Source organism: Elephas maximus, chromosome 4 (assembly GCF_024166365.1).
Source record: "Elephas maximus indicus isolate mEleMax1 chromosome 4, mEleMax1 primary haplotype, whole genome shotgun sequence".
NCBI classification, from domain to species: Eukaryota; Metazoa; Chordata; class Mammalia; order Proboscidea; family Elephantidae; genus Elephas; species Elephas maximus.
The window spans coordinates 196,287,674-196,301,070 of NC_064822.1; the positions used below are offsets into that span (position 1 = coordinate 196,287,674).

Sequence of the window (13,397 nt, forward strand, 5' to 3'; positions counted from 1 at the left end):
AACTACCTGAATGGGGATGGTGGGTGCCCAGAGGAAGAGGCGATAGACCTCGGTCATCGGAGGATCTGGGGTGAGAGGCAGCCAGGCTGGTCTCAGCCTCTGGCAGGACAATCTATTCATACCGTCCTCCATGGGCTGTGCATCTGCTACCTACAAGCACGGCCCCAGGTGCTGGAATGCCAGGTGAAGAGAGCTTCAGGGGCCCCTGTCCCAGGGAGCTTACAGTCTAGGGGTACAGGCAGCCCACAGACTGACAGGTGGACTGCGTGGTAGGCGGTACAGACAGTGCACAGACTGACAGGTGGACAGCGTGGTAGGCGGTACAGACAACCCACAGACTGACAGGTGGGCAGCATGGTAGGCGGTACAGACAACCCACTGACTGACAGGTGGACAGTGTGGTAGGCGGTACAGACAGCCCACAGACTGACAGATGGACAGAGTGATAGGTGGTACAGACAGCGCACAGACTGACAGGTGGACAACGTGGTAGGCGGTACAGACAGCCCACAGACTGACAGGTGGACAACGTGGTAGGCGGTACAGACAGCCCACAGACTGACAGGTGGGCAGCATGGTAGGCGGTACAGACAGCCCACAGACTGACAGATGGACAGAGTGATAGGTGGTACAGACAGCCCACAGACTGACAGGTGGACAGTGTGGTAGGTGGTACAGGCAACCCACAGAGGGACAGACAGAGTGTGGGTGAATACTACCCAGAAGACGCAAAGCAGGCAGAGGCAGTTGGGTCGGGGAGGGTGACAGTGAAAGGGGAAGGGTGTCTGAGGGAGGGATGGAAGTGCACATACTCCCTCTCCTGGGGCAGACAAGGTGGAGGGTGGGTTTGCACTTGTCCATCACACCCGCTCTCTGCTGCTGCAAACATGCCTAGCCTGACCTCGGCATCCCGGCTGCAGCCCAGCTGGCACCAGCGCCCCTCACCTGGGTCGGGGCTGAGCCGCCCAGCCCAAGGGCGGGGAGGGGCGGGGGCGTGGGGCGGGCAGCGGCCACATCAAGCTTCAGAAAACAGAACACACAGCCCAGCGGTCGCTGCCCCCGGCCCCTACTCCCACTCCCGCCCCCCGTGGCCCTGGGCTGTGCTGGAATGGCTACTCAACCCCCTGATTGCACTAGCCACCGGGAGGCAGCAATGCGGAGGCGACCGCCTGGTTCGTCAGAGGGGACCCTGAGACCCCAAGAGTGAAGAGCCCACGGCTGCTCGGCCGGTCTCTGGGACTGCTGCGGAGGGCCCAGGTCCCTGAATCCCAGCGGCCAGTCCACGCTGGCCGAATCACACTGGGGACGGAAGCCCTGTGCCGGCCCAGACAGGTGCGCGCATCCAAATCCTGCCCCAGTTCAGGCAAGCGCCCGGACGGGGACGCTCCTGGCTGGCTACCAGAGCCCAGGACACGGAGGGTCTCAGCCCCTCGGGAGACACGACGCGACAACCCCCAAGCGCCCCCGCGGCTGTTACCTGGCGCTCTGGGTGGCTGAAATAAAGAGCCCTCCACAGCCTTCCAGCCGCGGGGCGTGGCCGCCAGTGGGTGCGCCTTTAATGCGTTTGGCTCCGGGGGCCTCACGGACGCGGCTTTGGCCACCGAGGCTCTCGGGGCCCGACCGTCTACGCGCTGGAAGTGGAAGGCGGGGAGCACTACCCTGTCGCCGGGCTCGGGGCCGCAGGCCCGCGCAGCGCAGCTCCGCTCGGACGGCCGCCGTAGGGGCGCAGGTAAGGTGCACGGAAGTACCTTGCAGTCTTTCAGTCTCAAGTCCTGCGGTGGCGTGGCTCGGGGCAGTCCTCGCGCCTGGTCCGGAACGGCCGAGGGGCACCTCCCCTTTAGAGGCTGAGTACCTGAGAGCGGCACAGCGAAGTTAAAGTTGGAGATGGGAGAGGTTTGCTTCTTGGCCTTCTTGAAGCCGACGCCTTCCACGCAGAGGTCCGACCCGTTGAACGGCGGCAGCTCCACGGTCGGCTGGGGAGGGGGCAGCAGTCAAGGGCGCTGGCTGTGACCGGGTGGGGGAGGGGGCCCCACAGGGGGACACCTGCCCATCCCAAACTAAACTACTGTGGAGTCAACCCCGACTCTTGGCGACCCCATTGTGCTCCACAGGGTTTTCCTTGGCTGATCTTTTGGAACAGATTGCCATGCCTTCCTTCTGAGGTCCCTCTGGGTGGACTAGAACCACCAACCTTTCAGTTAGTAGTTGACAGCTTAACTGCACCACCCAGGGACTCCTGATCCCAAGCCAGCCTATGTAAAGAGGAAGCCCTCCCTCCAGGTGGAAACCAAGCAGGTTTCCTGCAGCCAAAGGTGTGGCCCCACACCCAGGGACCACATGCCCCTCCCTGTAGCTCTGAGGGGCCAGTTTATAAAGGTCACAAACAGGCTTGTCCACACTCTCGAAAGCTCGTTTGCCTGCGGGGGCTTCCGGCAAGGAGACCTGAAAGTGTCCTCCAGGAGCAGAGCCAGCCCCAAGGACTCGTGGTCCAGTGGCATAGCATAGGGTTCAAAGGCTATGTAAGGCAGCTGCCGTGCCCCAAGCAGGGCTCCAGGGAGGGGAGGGACCTGGGCTCACCCTGGAGGTGGATGTGGTATTCACACATGGATAGGACCAGTGGGTCTGGAATGGACAGTCCAGAAGGCCCGGAGGCCGAGGTGTGCCCAGGGGACCCCCGTCCCATTGACTATGGAGTCAGGCGGCTGGGACGAGTGGAGGAGGTGGAGTCAGGCGGCTGGGACGAGTGGAGGAGATGGAGTCAGGCGGCTGGGATGAGTGGAGAAGGTGGAGTCAGGTGGCTGGCAGGCATGCAGGTGGCTGGGATGATGACCAGGCCCCCAGGCAGCCTGAGGGATCTGGGGCCATCCCTCCACTCATTTCTGCTGAGGCACGTGGCTGATGGTGAGAGGGGTTGGTGTCACACTCAGTGCTCACCCCTCAGGATGTGACATGGTCCATGTCCTCCATGGCCCAGCCAGCTGGCAGCTGGCAGATCTGTCCTGTCCCAGTGACAGGGGACAGAGGCATCCATACCATGTGAGCTGCAAGACGGAGCCCCAGAAAGGGAGCCTCAGGGGTCCAGAGCCTGGGGCAGGTGCCCACTCACCTGTCTACCACTCACCTGTCTCCAGAGCAGCTCAAAGTTGCCGATGTCACAGTTTCGGTCGAGCTTGCGGTCCACCACCACCTTGATGGTGTCCTCCTGCACCTGGGCGCAGAGCTGGGCAGTGACAGGCGTGGAGGGGTGCATGGTGGGGCTGGAGTTGATCTCAATCAGCCAGGGTTTAAAGTCCCTGCTGAGGATGAAGTCAGCGCCGTAGAGCTCGAAGCTGTTCTTGCGGGCCTCCACATGGTCCTGGGCCACCTTCATGGTGTTGGTGATGGCCCTCTTCATGGACGGGTAGATGATGCTGCTCCACAGGGCACCACGGCCCCGGCGCTGCAGGTACTCCTGGAACTTGGTGCTGGTCCACATGTTGTGGCACGGTAGCAGTGGGCTGCGGTCCTTGGCGTTCTTGAAATGCTTCTGGATGGAGTTGTTGCACAGGTGGATGGCGCTGTGGGGGACAGAGCATCAGGGACCTGCCCCACGGGGGACCTGCCCCAGGAGGGCTCAGGCGGAGGGAAGCAGGCCCCCATCAGCTCCCATGCCCAGGAAGCAGCCCAGGACAGCCCTCGGTCTGGCTGGGGGACGCTAGGGACTGTACCAGGGAGGGAGATGGAGCAGTTGTTGCCAAACCCTGACTCATGATGACCCCGTGCACATCAGAGTAGAATGTGCTCCACAGGGTTTTCAGTGGCTGAAGGCCTTTCTTCCAAGGTGCCTCTGGGTGGCTTGAACCATCAGCCTTTCGGTTAGCAGCCGAACATGGTAATCGTCTGCACCACCCAGGGACTCCTAGGAGCCTATTAGGCTGGTGCAACCAACTAGGGGCCTCTGGCAAGTAACGACCTCCTCAAGGCTCAGTTTCCCCATCTGGAGGGTTTCAGCCCCAGTACTGCCAGCCCTGTCTCGGCACCTCTGGTCCTGGCCTGGGCGGGCACCCCCTCACATCTTGGGGGCTGTGGCGGTGGGTGGGGCTCCCAGGGCTTGGCCAAGGCCCCCTGGGGGCCACCTTAGCCACTTCCTTGGTCCCACAGGCCACTTCGTCAGAGGCTGTCCCTACTGCTCAGCAGCTCAGACAGCTGACACCTGCTGTGGCCCGACCCCAGAGGTCACTGGGCTTCCCAAGGGAAGGGTCTGATTGATGCACAGTCTGTTACAGGGACTACAGGCCACACCCAGCTACTGAGAGGCCAGAGGGGCTGCAAATAGCAGAGGGGCTGTGTCCCCCTGATGCTCCGCAGGAACCGGCCCCTCCCACTCCGTGGGGCATCCTGAGCCCCACGGGCCCTGGGAGCACAGGGCAGCCCACAGGGCATGCAGACCCAGGGCCAGCAGCTGGTCACTCGCTCTCCAGCAAGGACATGGTATCTCCCACCAGGGTGGCCCGAGCCTTGCTGAGCTGTGCAGCATGAGGCTGGCCTGTCACAGGGTCTTGGCGCCTCTAACACACGTCCCCTGGGAAGTACACGGTGTGGGGTGTGGAGCACCGGCTTTGGAGCCTCAGTTTTCCCCTCTGCGCTCCTCTTGCTGTGGTGGATGTAACGGCACCTGGGCAGTGGCCTGGCCTACCTACCTGTCCAAGTTGTCCAGGGAGAAGCGCTGCGTGGAGAAGCGCAGGTAGCTCTCCTTATAGAACCAGATGGTCAGGGGGTTCCAGTCGGTGACCAGGAACCACTGCCGGATGTCAAACTTGGTGTCGTAGATGAGGAGCGGCGTCTCGATGTACTTTTGGGCCACCCACCTGTTGTCCTTGGTGGAAAGCTGGTCTCCAGCCACCAGCTCCAGGATCTCCTCCACACGATCCATGCACACGATGTCTGTGAGACATCGCTGTCAGCCAAGCATGCAACCTCCTGGGGCGGCCCACCCTGCACCCAGCACCGAACACCTGCTCGTTCAGGGACTAGGAGGCAGGACAGCTGGGCTGGCGGTGGGGAGGCTAACCACTGAGGCCAGCTCCAAAGCACACACATACTCAGAGATGGGAGCAGTGGCCGAGCGCCAGCTGGATGCCACACTCTGGGACGTGGTGTGAACAGGGACAGGGGCTCTAACGGGGCTCACAAAATGGCTACCAGGCAGGGTTGGGGGACCTAGGGGCCCTGGGGTCCAGTGATGCCTGGCAACAAAGGGTGCTTTGACGAGTGGGAGGAAGGGTAGGATTGGGCGGGCACATGACTGTCCCACACATCTGCTCTCCCTCACCTGCACAGGAGGCTTACAACTTCCCAACCCTCTGTACCCTCCCCCCCAGATTCAGACATGCCGCGTGGTGAATGGTAGCTGGTGACACGTGGCAGGAGCATCTCTGTGCTGCAGCATTTAACGCCAGCGACAGACCCTCAGCCCTCTCCTCCCCCATGGTGACAACCTGAAGTCTCAATGGAAGGATCACAGATGGTGTGGGGGGACTGAGATGGGAAAAGCCCCCCCGCCATCCTCCCCTGCCAACCCACAACGGATGACAAGCATGAACTTGGTGAAAGCTACCAGACTTTGGGGCTGTTTGTTATGTGGCACAATCTAGCTTCTCCTGGCTGATGCAGGGGTGGAGGGGAGCTCCATCCGCTGAGGCCCAGAGGCCCAGAGGTATAGGACACATCGAGCTCTCCCTGCTCAGATATCTCAAGTGCTTTCCCGTTTTTGTTGTTAGTTGCCACTGGGTTGGCTCAGATTCATGGTGACCTTATGTATAACAGAACAAAACACTGCCTGCTCGTATGCTGTCTTCAAGGAGCCCTGGTGGCACAGTGATTAAAGTGCTCAGCTGCTAACCAAATTGTCAGTGGTTCAAACTCACCAGCTGCTTCGTGGGAGCAAGATGGGCAAGTCTGCTTCCTTAAAGATTTACAGCTTTGGAAACCCTATGGGGCAGTTCTACTCTGTCCTATAGGGTCACTGTGAGTCGGAATCGACTCAATGGCAGTGGGTTTGGTTTTTTTTGTTTTATGCCATATTCATGATCGTTAGTATGTTTGAGTCCATTGTATCTGCTGTGTCAACACATCTCATTGTGGGTTTCCTTCATTTTTGCTGACCCTCTACCAACTGTGATGTCTTTTTCTAGTGATTGGTCTTTCCTGATGATGTGTCCAAAGAAAACAAACTGAAGTCTCACCATCCTTGCTTGTAAGGAGCATTCTGGTTGTATTTCTCCTAAAACAGATTTGTTTGTTCTTCTGGTAGTCCTTGGTATATGCAATATTCTTTGCCAAGACCACAGTTCTAATGCACTCAAGTCTCCCTTGCTCTTTCTTTTTCATTGTCCAGCTTTCACGTGCACGTGAGGTGACTGAAAAGACCATGTGCTTCTCCAGGACCTACAAATCCCAAACATCAGCATGAGCATGCTCCGTCCTTGCTCCAGTGTCAGACCAGCAAGTTCTATCGTGAAAGTGTGACACCATTCTCGGGTTAGATTCTTCTCCCGTTATAAAGTCAAACTCCCCTCTGCAGCAATGATTTGAAATTAAAGATGCCCCATAGTATAAGACGTTAGTGTACTAAGTTGTGGTTGGTTGCAACCTGGTCATCCTGAAATAGGAGCTCAGCGCAAAACAACAAACCACTGAGGTTCCCGCGTCCACATGGCTGGCAGAGAGCCCCAGGCACTGGACTGGCCGATGGCTGACAGGGAGGGGCACTCTCAGGCCGCCTGGCATGCTGTGCCTTTGGAGACTCTAAGTGTCACTGAATGCTGCAAGGAATAATGGAGAGAACAGTAAACTGAGGCATGGGAGGGACTGGAGGACAGAGGGGAAGGCAAGGAAGTGGAGTAGGGGCCAGGTGGCACTCCCATCTGGCACAGCTCCTGGGTTTCTACCTGACCAATGCCCAGGACCCCTCAGAAGAGAGGGCTGAGGTCAGGGGGAGGGGCAACAAATGAAAGGAATTCACTCCTTGGTTTGTTTCTGACTTGTTTCAAAGGAAGTGGGCAGTTTGCATTGCAGCCAGGGAGATCAGCCAGGTGGAGGCTGGTCAGGTGAGACTGGTCCCAGTAGAGACTGGTCAGGTGAAGCTGGTCAGGTAAAGGCTGCTCCATTACAGACTGGTCAGTTGAGGCTGGTCAGGTAGAGACTGGTCAGGTAGAGACTGGTCACGTAGAGACTGGTCAGGTGAGGCTGGTCAGGTAGAGACTGGTCCAGTAGAGACCGGTCAGGTGAAGCTGGTCAGATAAAGGCTGGTCCAGTAGAGATTGGTCAGGTGAGGCTGGTCAGGTAGAGGATGGTCTGGTAGAGACTTGCCAGGTAGAGGCTGGTCAGGTAGAGACTTGGCTGGTAGAGGCTGGTTTGGTAGACACTGGTTCAGTAGAGTCTGGTCAGGTGAGGCTGGCCAGGTAGAAGACCGTCTATTAGAGACTGGTCGGTGAGGCTGGTCAGGAAAAGACTGGTCAGGTGAGGCTGTTCTGGTAGAGGCTGGGCAAGTAGAGGCTGGTCCGTTAGATATTGGTCAGTGAGGCTAAAATGGTTCTCATGATGTGCCTGCCCTTGCAGCCCTTGCTCACTGACAGGCCGGACATCCAGGTGCATACCAAGGGTCACCCTCCTGAGTTAAAGCAGAAAAAAACAGAGGCAACTTGAGGTGGCAGCAGCCTCCCTGCCAAGCAAGGGCCAGTTGTATTTAGAGCCCAGCATGAGCCAGGTTTCCCAGAAGGTTGGGAAGGGGAGAGAGTTGGAGACCTGTGGCTTTGGCAACACCCAGCACAGGCTCCAAATGGCATCCATACCCCGTTGTATTCCATTTACACCCATCGTTGGTTTAGGGCTTTCACCTGGGGGATGTGTCCTGTGGTTTGGGCCTCACAAGTTTGGGCTACACGACGGAGGAGGTGGCAGCCGGCATCCACAAGACTCTCTCCCCAGGAGGACTCAAGTTGAAGAGCCTGAGCCAGAAGATAGACAGTGAGTTCAGGGCAGGAAAGCAGAAAGCCAGGGAAGTCATAGGCTCCACAGAGGGCCTCGGGCTGTGACAAGGATTTTGGGCTAATTCTAGAAGCAATGTGAAGTTATTGAAAGGGTTCAAAATGCAAAGAATGCTCTGCCAAGACCCTGTGAGGAGGACGAGAAGACTGGGAAGAAGAGCCGCAAATCACCTCCCACAACAGACTCGTATCTGGAATAAATGTTGTTGTGTGGCGGTGGTGGTGCCATCGAGTTGGTTCTGACTCACAGCGATCTCATGCACAACAGAACAAAACACTGCCCAGTCTAGCACCATCCTCGCAATTATTATGCTTGAGTCCATCGTTGTAGCCACTGTGTCAATCCATCTTGTTGACGGTCTTCTTCTTTTTTGCTGACCCTCTACTTTACCAAGTACGACGTCCTTCACCAGGGACTGGGCCCTCCTGATAACATATCCAAAGTACATGAGAAGAAGTCTCGCCATCCTTGCATCCAAGGAGCATTCTGGCTGTACTTCTTCCAAGAAAAACTTGTTTGCTCTTCTGGTAGTCTATTTTAGTATATTTTTCGCCAACACCATAATTCAAATGCATCAATTTTTCTTCGATTTTCCTTATTCATTGCCCCCAGCTTTCATATGCATATGAGGCGACTGAAAATACAATGGCTTGGATCAGGCACACCTGAGTCCTCAAAGTGACATCTTTGCTTTTTAACACTTTAAAGAGGTCTTTCACAGAAGATTTTCCCAATGCAACGCATCTTTTGGTTTCTTGACTGCTGCTTCCATGGCTGTTGATTGTGGATCCAAGTAAAATGAAATCCTTGACGACTTCAATCTTTTCTCTGTTTATCACGATGTTGCTCATTGGTCCAGTTGTGAGGAGTTTTGTTTTCTTTATGTTGAGGTGCAATCCATACTGAACGCTGTGGTCTTTGATTTTCATCATTAAGTGTTTCAAGTCCTCTTCACTTTCAGCAAGCAAGGTTGTGTCATCTGCGTAACACAGGTTGTTAACAAGTCTTTCTCCAATCCTGATGCCCTGTTCTTCTTCATATAGTCCAGCTGCTAGGATTATTTGCTCAGCATACAGATTGAATAAATCTGACGAAACGATACAGCTCTGACACACACCTTTCCTGACTTTAAACCACACAGTATCCCCTTGTTCTTTTCAAATGACTGCCTCTTGATCTAGGTAAAGGTTCCTCATGAGCACAATTAAGTGTTCTGGAATTCCCATTCTTCACAATGTTATCCATAATTTGTTATGATTCACACAGTCGAATGCCTTTGCACAGTAAATAAAACACAGGCCAACACCTTTCTGGTATTCTCTGCTTTCAGCCAGGATCCATCTGACATCAGCAATGATATCCCTGGTTCCACATCCTCTTCTGAATCCAGCCTAAATTTCTGGCAGTTCCCTGTCGCTGTACTGCTAAAACAATTTTTGATTTATCTTCAGCATAATTGTACTTGCCTGTGATATTGTTTGATAATTTCTGCATTCTGTTGGATCACCTTTCTTTGAAATGGGTACAAATATGGATCTCTTCCAGTCAGTTGGCCCAGTAGGTGTCTTCCAAATTTCTTGGCATAGTCCAGTGAGCACTTACAGCATTGCACCTGTTTGTTGAAACATCTCAGTCGGTATTGTCAATTCCTGGAGCCTTGTTTTTCACCAATGCCTTCAGTGCAGCTTGGACTTCTGAAAACCAGGTGGTGAAAACCCCATGGATCACAATGGTCTGATCTGCAACTGATCATGGAGGAGGCGCGGGACTGGGCAGTGTTTCATTCCGTTGTGCGTGGGGTCACCATGAGTCAAAGGCTGACTTGATGGCAGCTACCGACAACAGATAACACTGAAGGTGGAAAATCCTAATTAAATATTACCAAAGTTGTATCCAGCACTGTTTGGAGCATCAGCTGTGAAGACCAGTCTCAGTTTAGACACTTCTTCCTCCAGGACATAATCCTGACTCCCTGAAGTGTTCAGTTGCTTGTCCTGGGGCCCCGAGCCTGCCTAGAACTTGGCATTCAGCACTCTGTTCTAACCCATCAGGTGTCTGCTCCCTCAGAGCTGTGGCCTCTGAGACCGTTCTAGTCTATATGGCAGTGCAAAGCATACAGTGGGCGTCCAAAACCTTTGATGATCGAATGAACGAATGAACGAACGACTGACCTTCTGACCTGAACGCATCGCTGGGCCGGAGCCAAGAGAAAGCCCACTCCACAGGGACTTACCTCGGCCCCGGGATTTCGCAGCAGGCTTGATGATCCAAATGTTACGGACCCCATCGATCTCCGTCTGTGGGCTAACGGCCGTGATCCTAGTCAGCAGAGCCTGGCACTGCGATAGGTAATTCCTGGAATTGGGGATGAAGGCGTCGCCGCTAGGAGGCAAGAGTCAGAAAGCAGTGTCAGTGTGAGGTGGGGAGGGTGCGGGCCCCTGGCCGGCTGCTTAGGAATGTACCAGGAGACGGCCCAGTGGGAACAGGGGAACGGCAGCCCTGGAACTTTCCCCCACCAACCTGGGGACACCCAGAAACATGCCCTGAGTCCACTTCCCAGCCACTGCATTGAGATAACAAGGAGAGTGCACAGAATGCCTATTTGTAGCTGTGGGCTGTGCACAGACCCAAGGAGCTGGGTACCGGGGGCCATGAAAGGCCCTGGGAGCAAGGCCAGGGGTCCCTGTGAGGGTCCCTGCCCCCAGGTGCTGACCTGGGCTCACAGCTACCCTCATCCCGTGAGAGTCTCCCCTGAGACAGGTGGTACTGCCTGTGCTGGCCTGCCCTGTGTCTCTTTAGCCACTTGCTGTCCCTCAAATCTGATTCTCAGTGGGACTCAAGGCCCCTGCTAGTGGCCACGTTGACCATACCTCAATGAGGATGACTCACGAGGCCATGATGGATTTAGGGGGATAAAGAAAAGGCTGCCGGTGTAGCTGCTTCAGCAGCTTTTGTGCTGCTCGGGGTGCACTGTCACTGCCTGGGACAGGGAAACCTGCCCAGCACCATCAGCCACCCACAGGGCCCCACTGGACCCAGCCCATTCATGGAGAAACCCAGCCACACAGGGCTAAGTCCACGCTGCTGGACACAGCACTGAAGCAACAGATGGGTGTCGTGGCTAGCTCCAAGGCTACAGGCTGCACTGCACCCCTGGAACGGGGATGACAAGGTTGGAGGGGGGCGCTCCACCACATCTGCTGGGGGTGGGAGAGAATATGACAGGACCAGTGAGGCATGAAGGGACCCTGCTGTTGGGGAGGCCCCATGGCACCACAAAGCTGGGCTGTGAAAAGATATAAGAGCTGCCAGGGCACACAGCCCTCCCTGGGCGTGTGAGCAGAGGCCAGGCCAGGTTGGTCCACTCTCCCTGGTTCTAACTGAACATGCTGAGAGGGGCCCCTAGGATTGCCAAGCCTCCCTCTGCAGCAACTGCCCAGCAGGGTCTGACCCCAGGACAGGGCAAGTGCTCATCCATTGCTAGGACACGGTGGAGGGGGCACCCGTCCCCACTGGTTCTTTCTGGCAGTCCTACCTGGTTGTGAGGCCTGGCTGCCAACTATTTCAGCTCTGGTAAGCCACTGACAGTGTCCATGTGCTGGTCACGACACAGCTGCCCGAGGGGTCCCTCGAGCTCAAGCTGACCTGGATGCTAACATGGCCTTAGCTAGGGCTTGCTTCTTGAGCTCCCTCAGAAGAGATGCAGCTGCCTTCATGTGGGAGGTAATATAGTGTCCCCATAGTCCCTCCCCAAGGACACCTAAAGTCCCCAGGCCTGGAAGAGGTCCCAGCAGAGATGATGTTCGGATGTGAGCACCATCACATTAGTAAACATTGTGTAGTTTCTGCTTTGGGGTCCCTTGGTGGTGCAAACAGCTAGCATGCTTGGCTGCCAACAAAAAGGCTGGAGGTTTGAGTCCACCCAGAGTAGCCTGGGAAGAAAGGCCTGGGAATCTACTTGTGAAAAATCAGCCACTGAAAACCCTATGGAGCACAGTTCTACTCTGACACACATGGGGTTGCCAGGAGTCAAAGCTGACGCCACAGCAGCTCATGTACTGCTTTTGGTCTCTGCCTGAGAGGAAGATAATGGAGCATTCCAGAGCCATGATGTCTTCTAAGAACAGCAAGGCGGGTGTGAGCCGGCCAAGTTTCAGGAGCTAGCAGGCACGTTTCTGGAATAACCTGAGCCAGCACCGTCAGATATATCGACTAATCGTCAGATCCTGGGGTAAATGGCCACAGCATCCCAGGGCCCTCTGGGTCCTTTCTGACCAATACAGACCACGGGGGGCCCTGTGCCTCCATGGGTAAAGGAGCTGGGAACGGACTGACCTGAATGGGGCCCTAAGTAACCCAGCGGGCTTCAAGGAAGAGCCATAGCAGGCAAAGGCAGAAAGGGCCCCAGGGAGCTCGTCCAAAAGGACTTGGGATGTGGCTGCCATAAGGAAGTGTGCAGGGCCTAATGCTGCCACCCTGCGGTGGCTCTGGGCACTTCTTCCCTTTCACTGAGGGATAAGATCCTGTCCTGAGGGACAGTGCCCTATCCATGTGCTTCTCGGCTATTTGGACATCTTTCTGGAAGCACCAACACAAGTCTTTGGACCATATTCAATAGGATTGCTTATATTTTCATACTGACTTATAGGCATTCTTTATACTTTCTGGGCATGAGACTTGGATACATTGTTGTTGTTAGGTGTGGTACAGTCAGTTCCCACTCATAGTGACCCTGTGTCCAACAGAACAAAATACTGCGCCATCCTCACCGTCGTTGTTATGTTTGAGCCCATTGCAGCAGCCACTGTGTCAATCCACCTCGTTGAGGGCCTTCCTCTTTTTCACTGAAGACCAGTTAATACGACTATTATTCAAATTTATGCACCAACCACTAAGGCCAAAGATGAAATTAAAGATTTTTACCAACGTCTGCAGTCTGAAATTGATCAAACATGCAATCAAGATTGCATGTGATTGGAATGCAAAAGTTAGAAACGAAGGAGAAGGATTGATAGTTGGAAAATATAGCCTTGGTGATAGAAACAATGCTGGAGATCGCATGATAGAATTTTGCAAGACCAACAAATTCTTCGTTGCAAATATCTTTTCATCAACATAAATGGCAACTATACACATGGACCTCACCAGATGGAATACAGAGGAATCAAATTGACTACATCTGTGGAAAGAGACGATGGAAAATCTCAATATCATCAGTCGGAACAAGGCCAAGGACCAACTGTGGAACAATCAATTGCTCATATGCAAGTTCAAATTGAAACTGAAGAAAATCAGAACAAGTTGACAAGAGCCAAAGTATAACCTTGAGTGTAACCCACCTGAATTTAGAGACCATCTCAAGAATAGAT

At 55.0% G+C, this 13,397-nt stretch overlaps 1 protein-coding gene across 1 annotated transcript in view; it reads right to left on the bottom strand.

Annotated features, from left to right (window-relative positions):
- Positions 1-1,133: 1,133 nt before the first annotated feature.
- Positions 1,134-13,397, bottom strand: part of TTLL8 (tubulin tyrosine ligase like 8) — a 74,373-nt gene continuing 62,109 nt past the window's right edge. The window contains exons 9-12 of the mRNA XM_049884994.1: positions 10,262-10,410; positions 4,680-4,923; positions 3,122-3,557; positions 1,134-1,973 (exon numbers count right to left, since the gene is read on the bottom strand). Of these exons, the coding sequence (XP_049740951.1) occupies positions 1,134-1,973; positions 3,122-3,557; positions 4,680-4,923; positions 10,262-10,410 (1,669 nt within the window). The remainder of the gene's footprint in view (positions 1,974-3,121; positions 3,558-4,679; positions 4,924-10,261; positions 10,411-13,397) is intronic.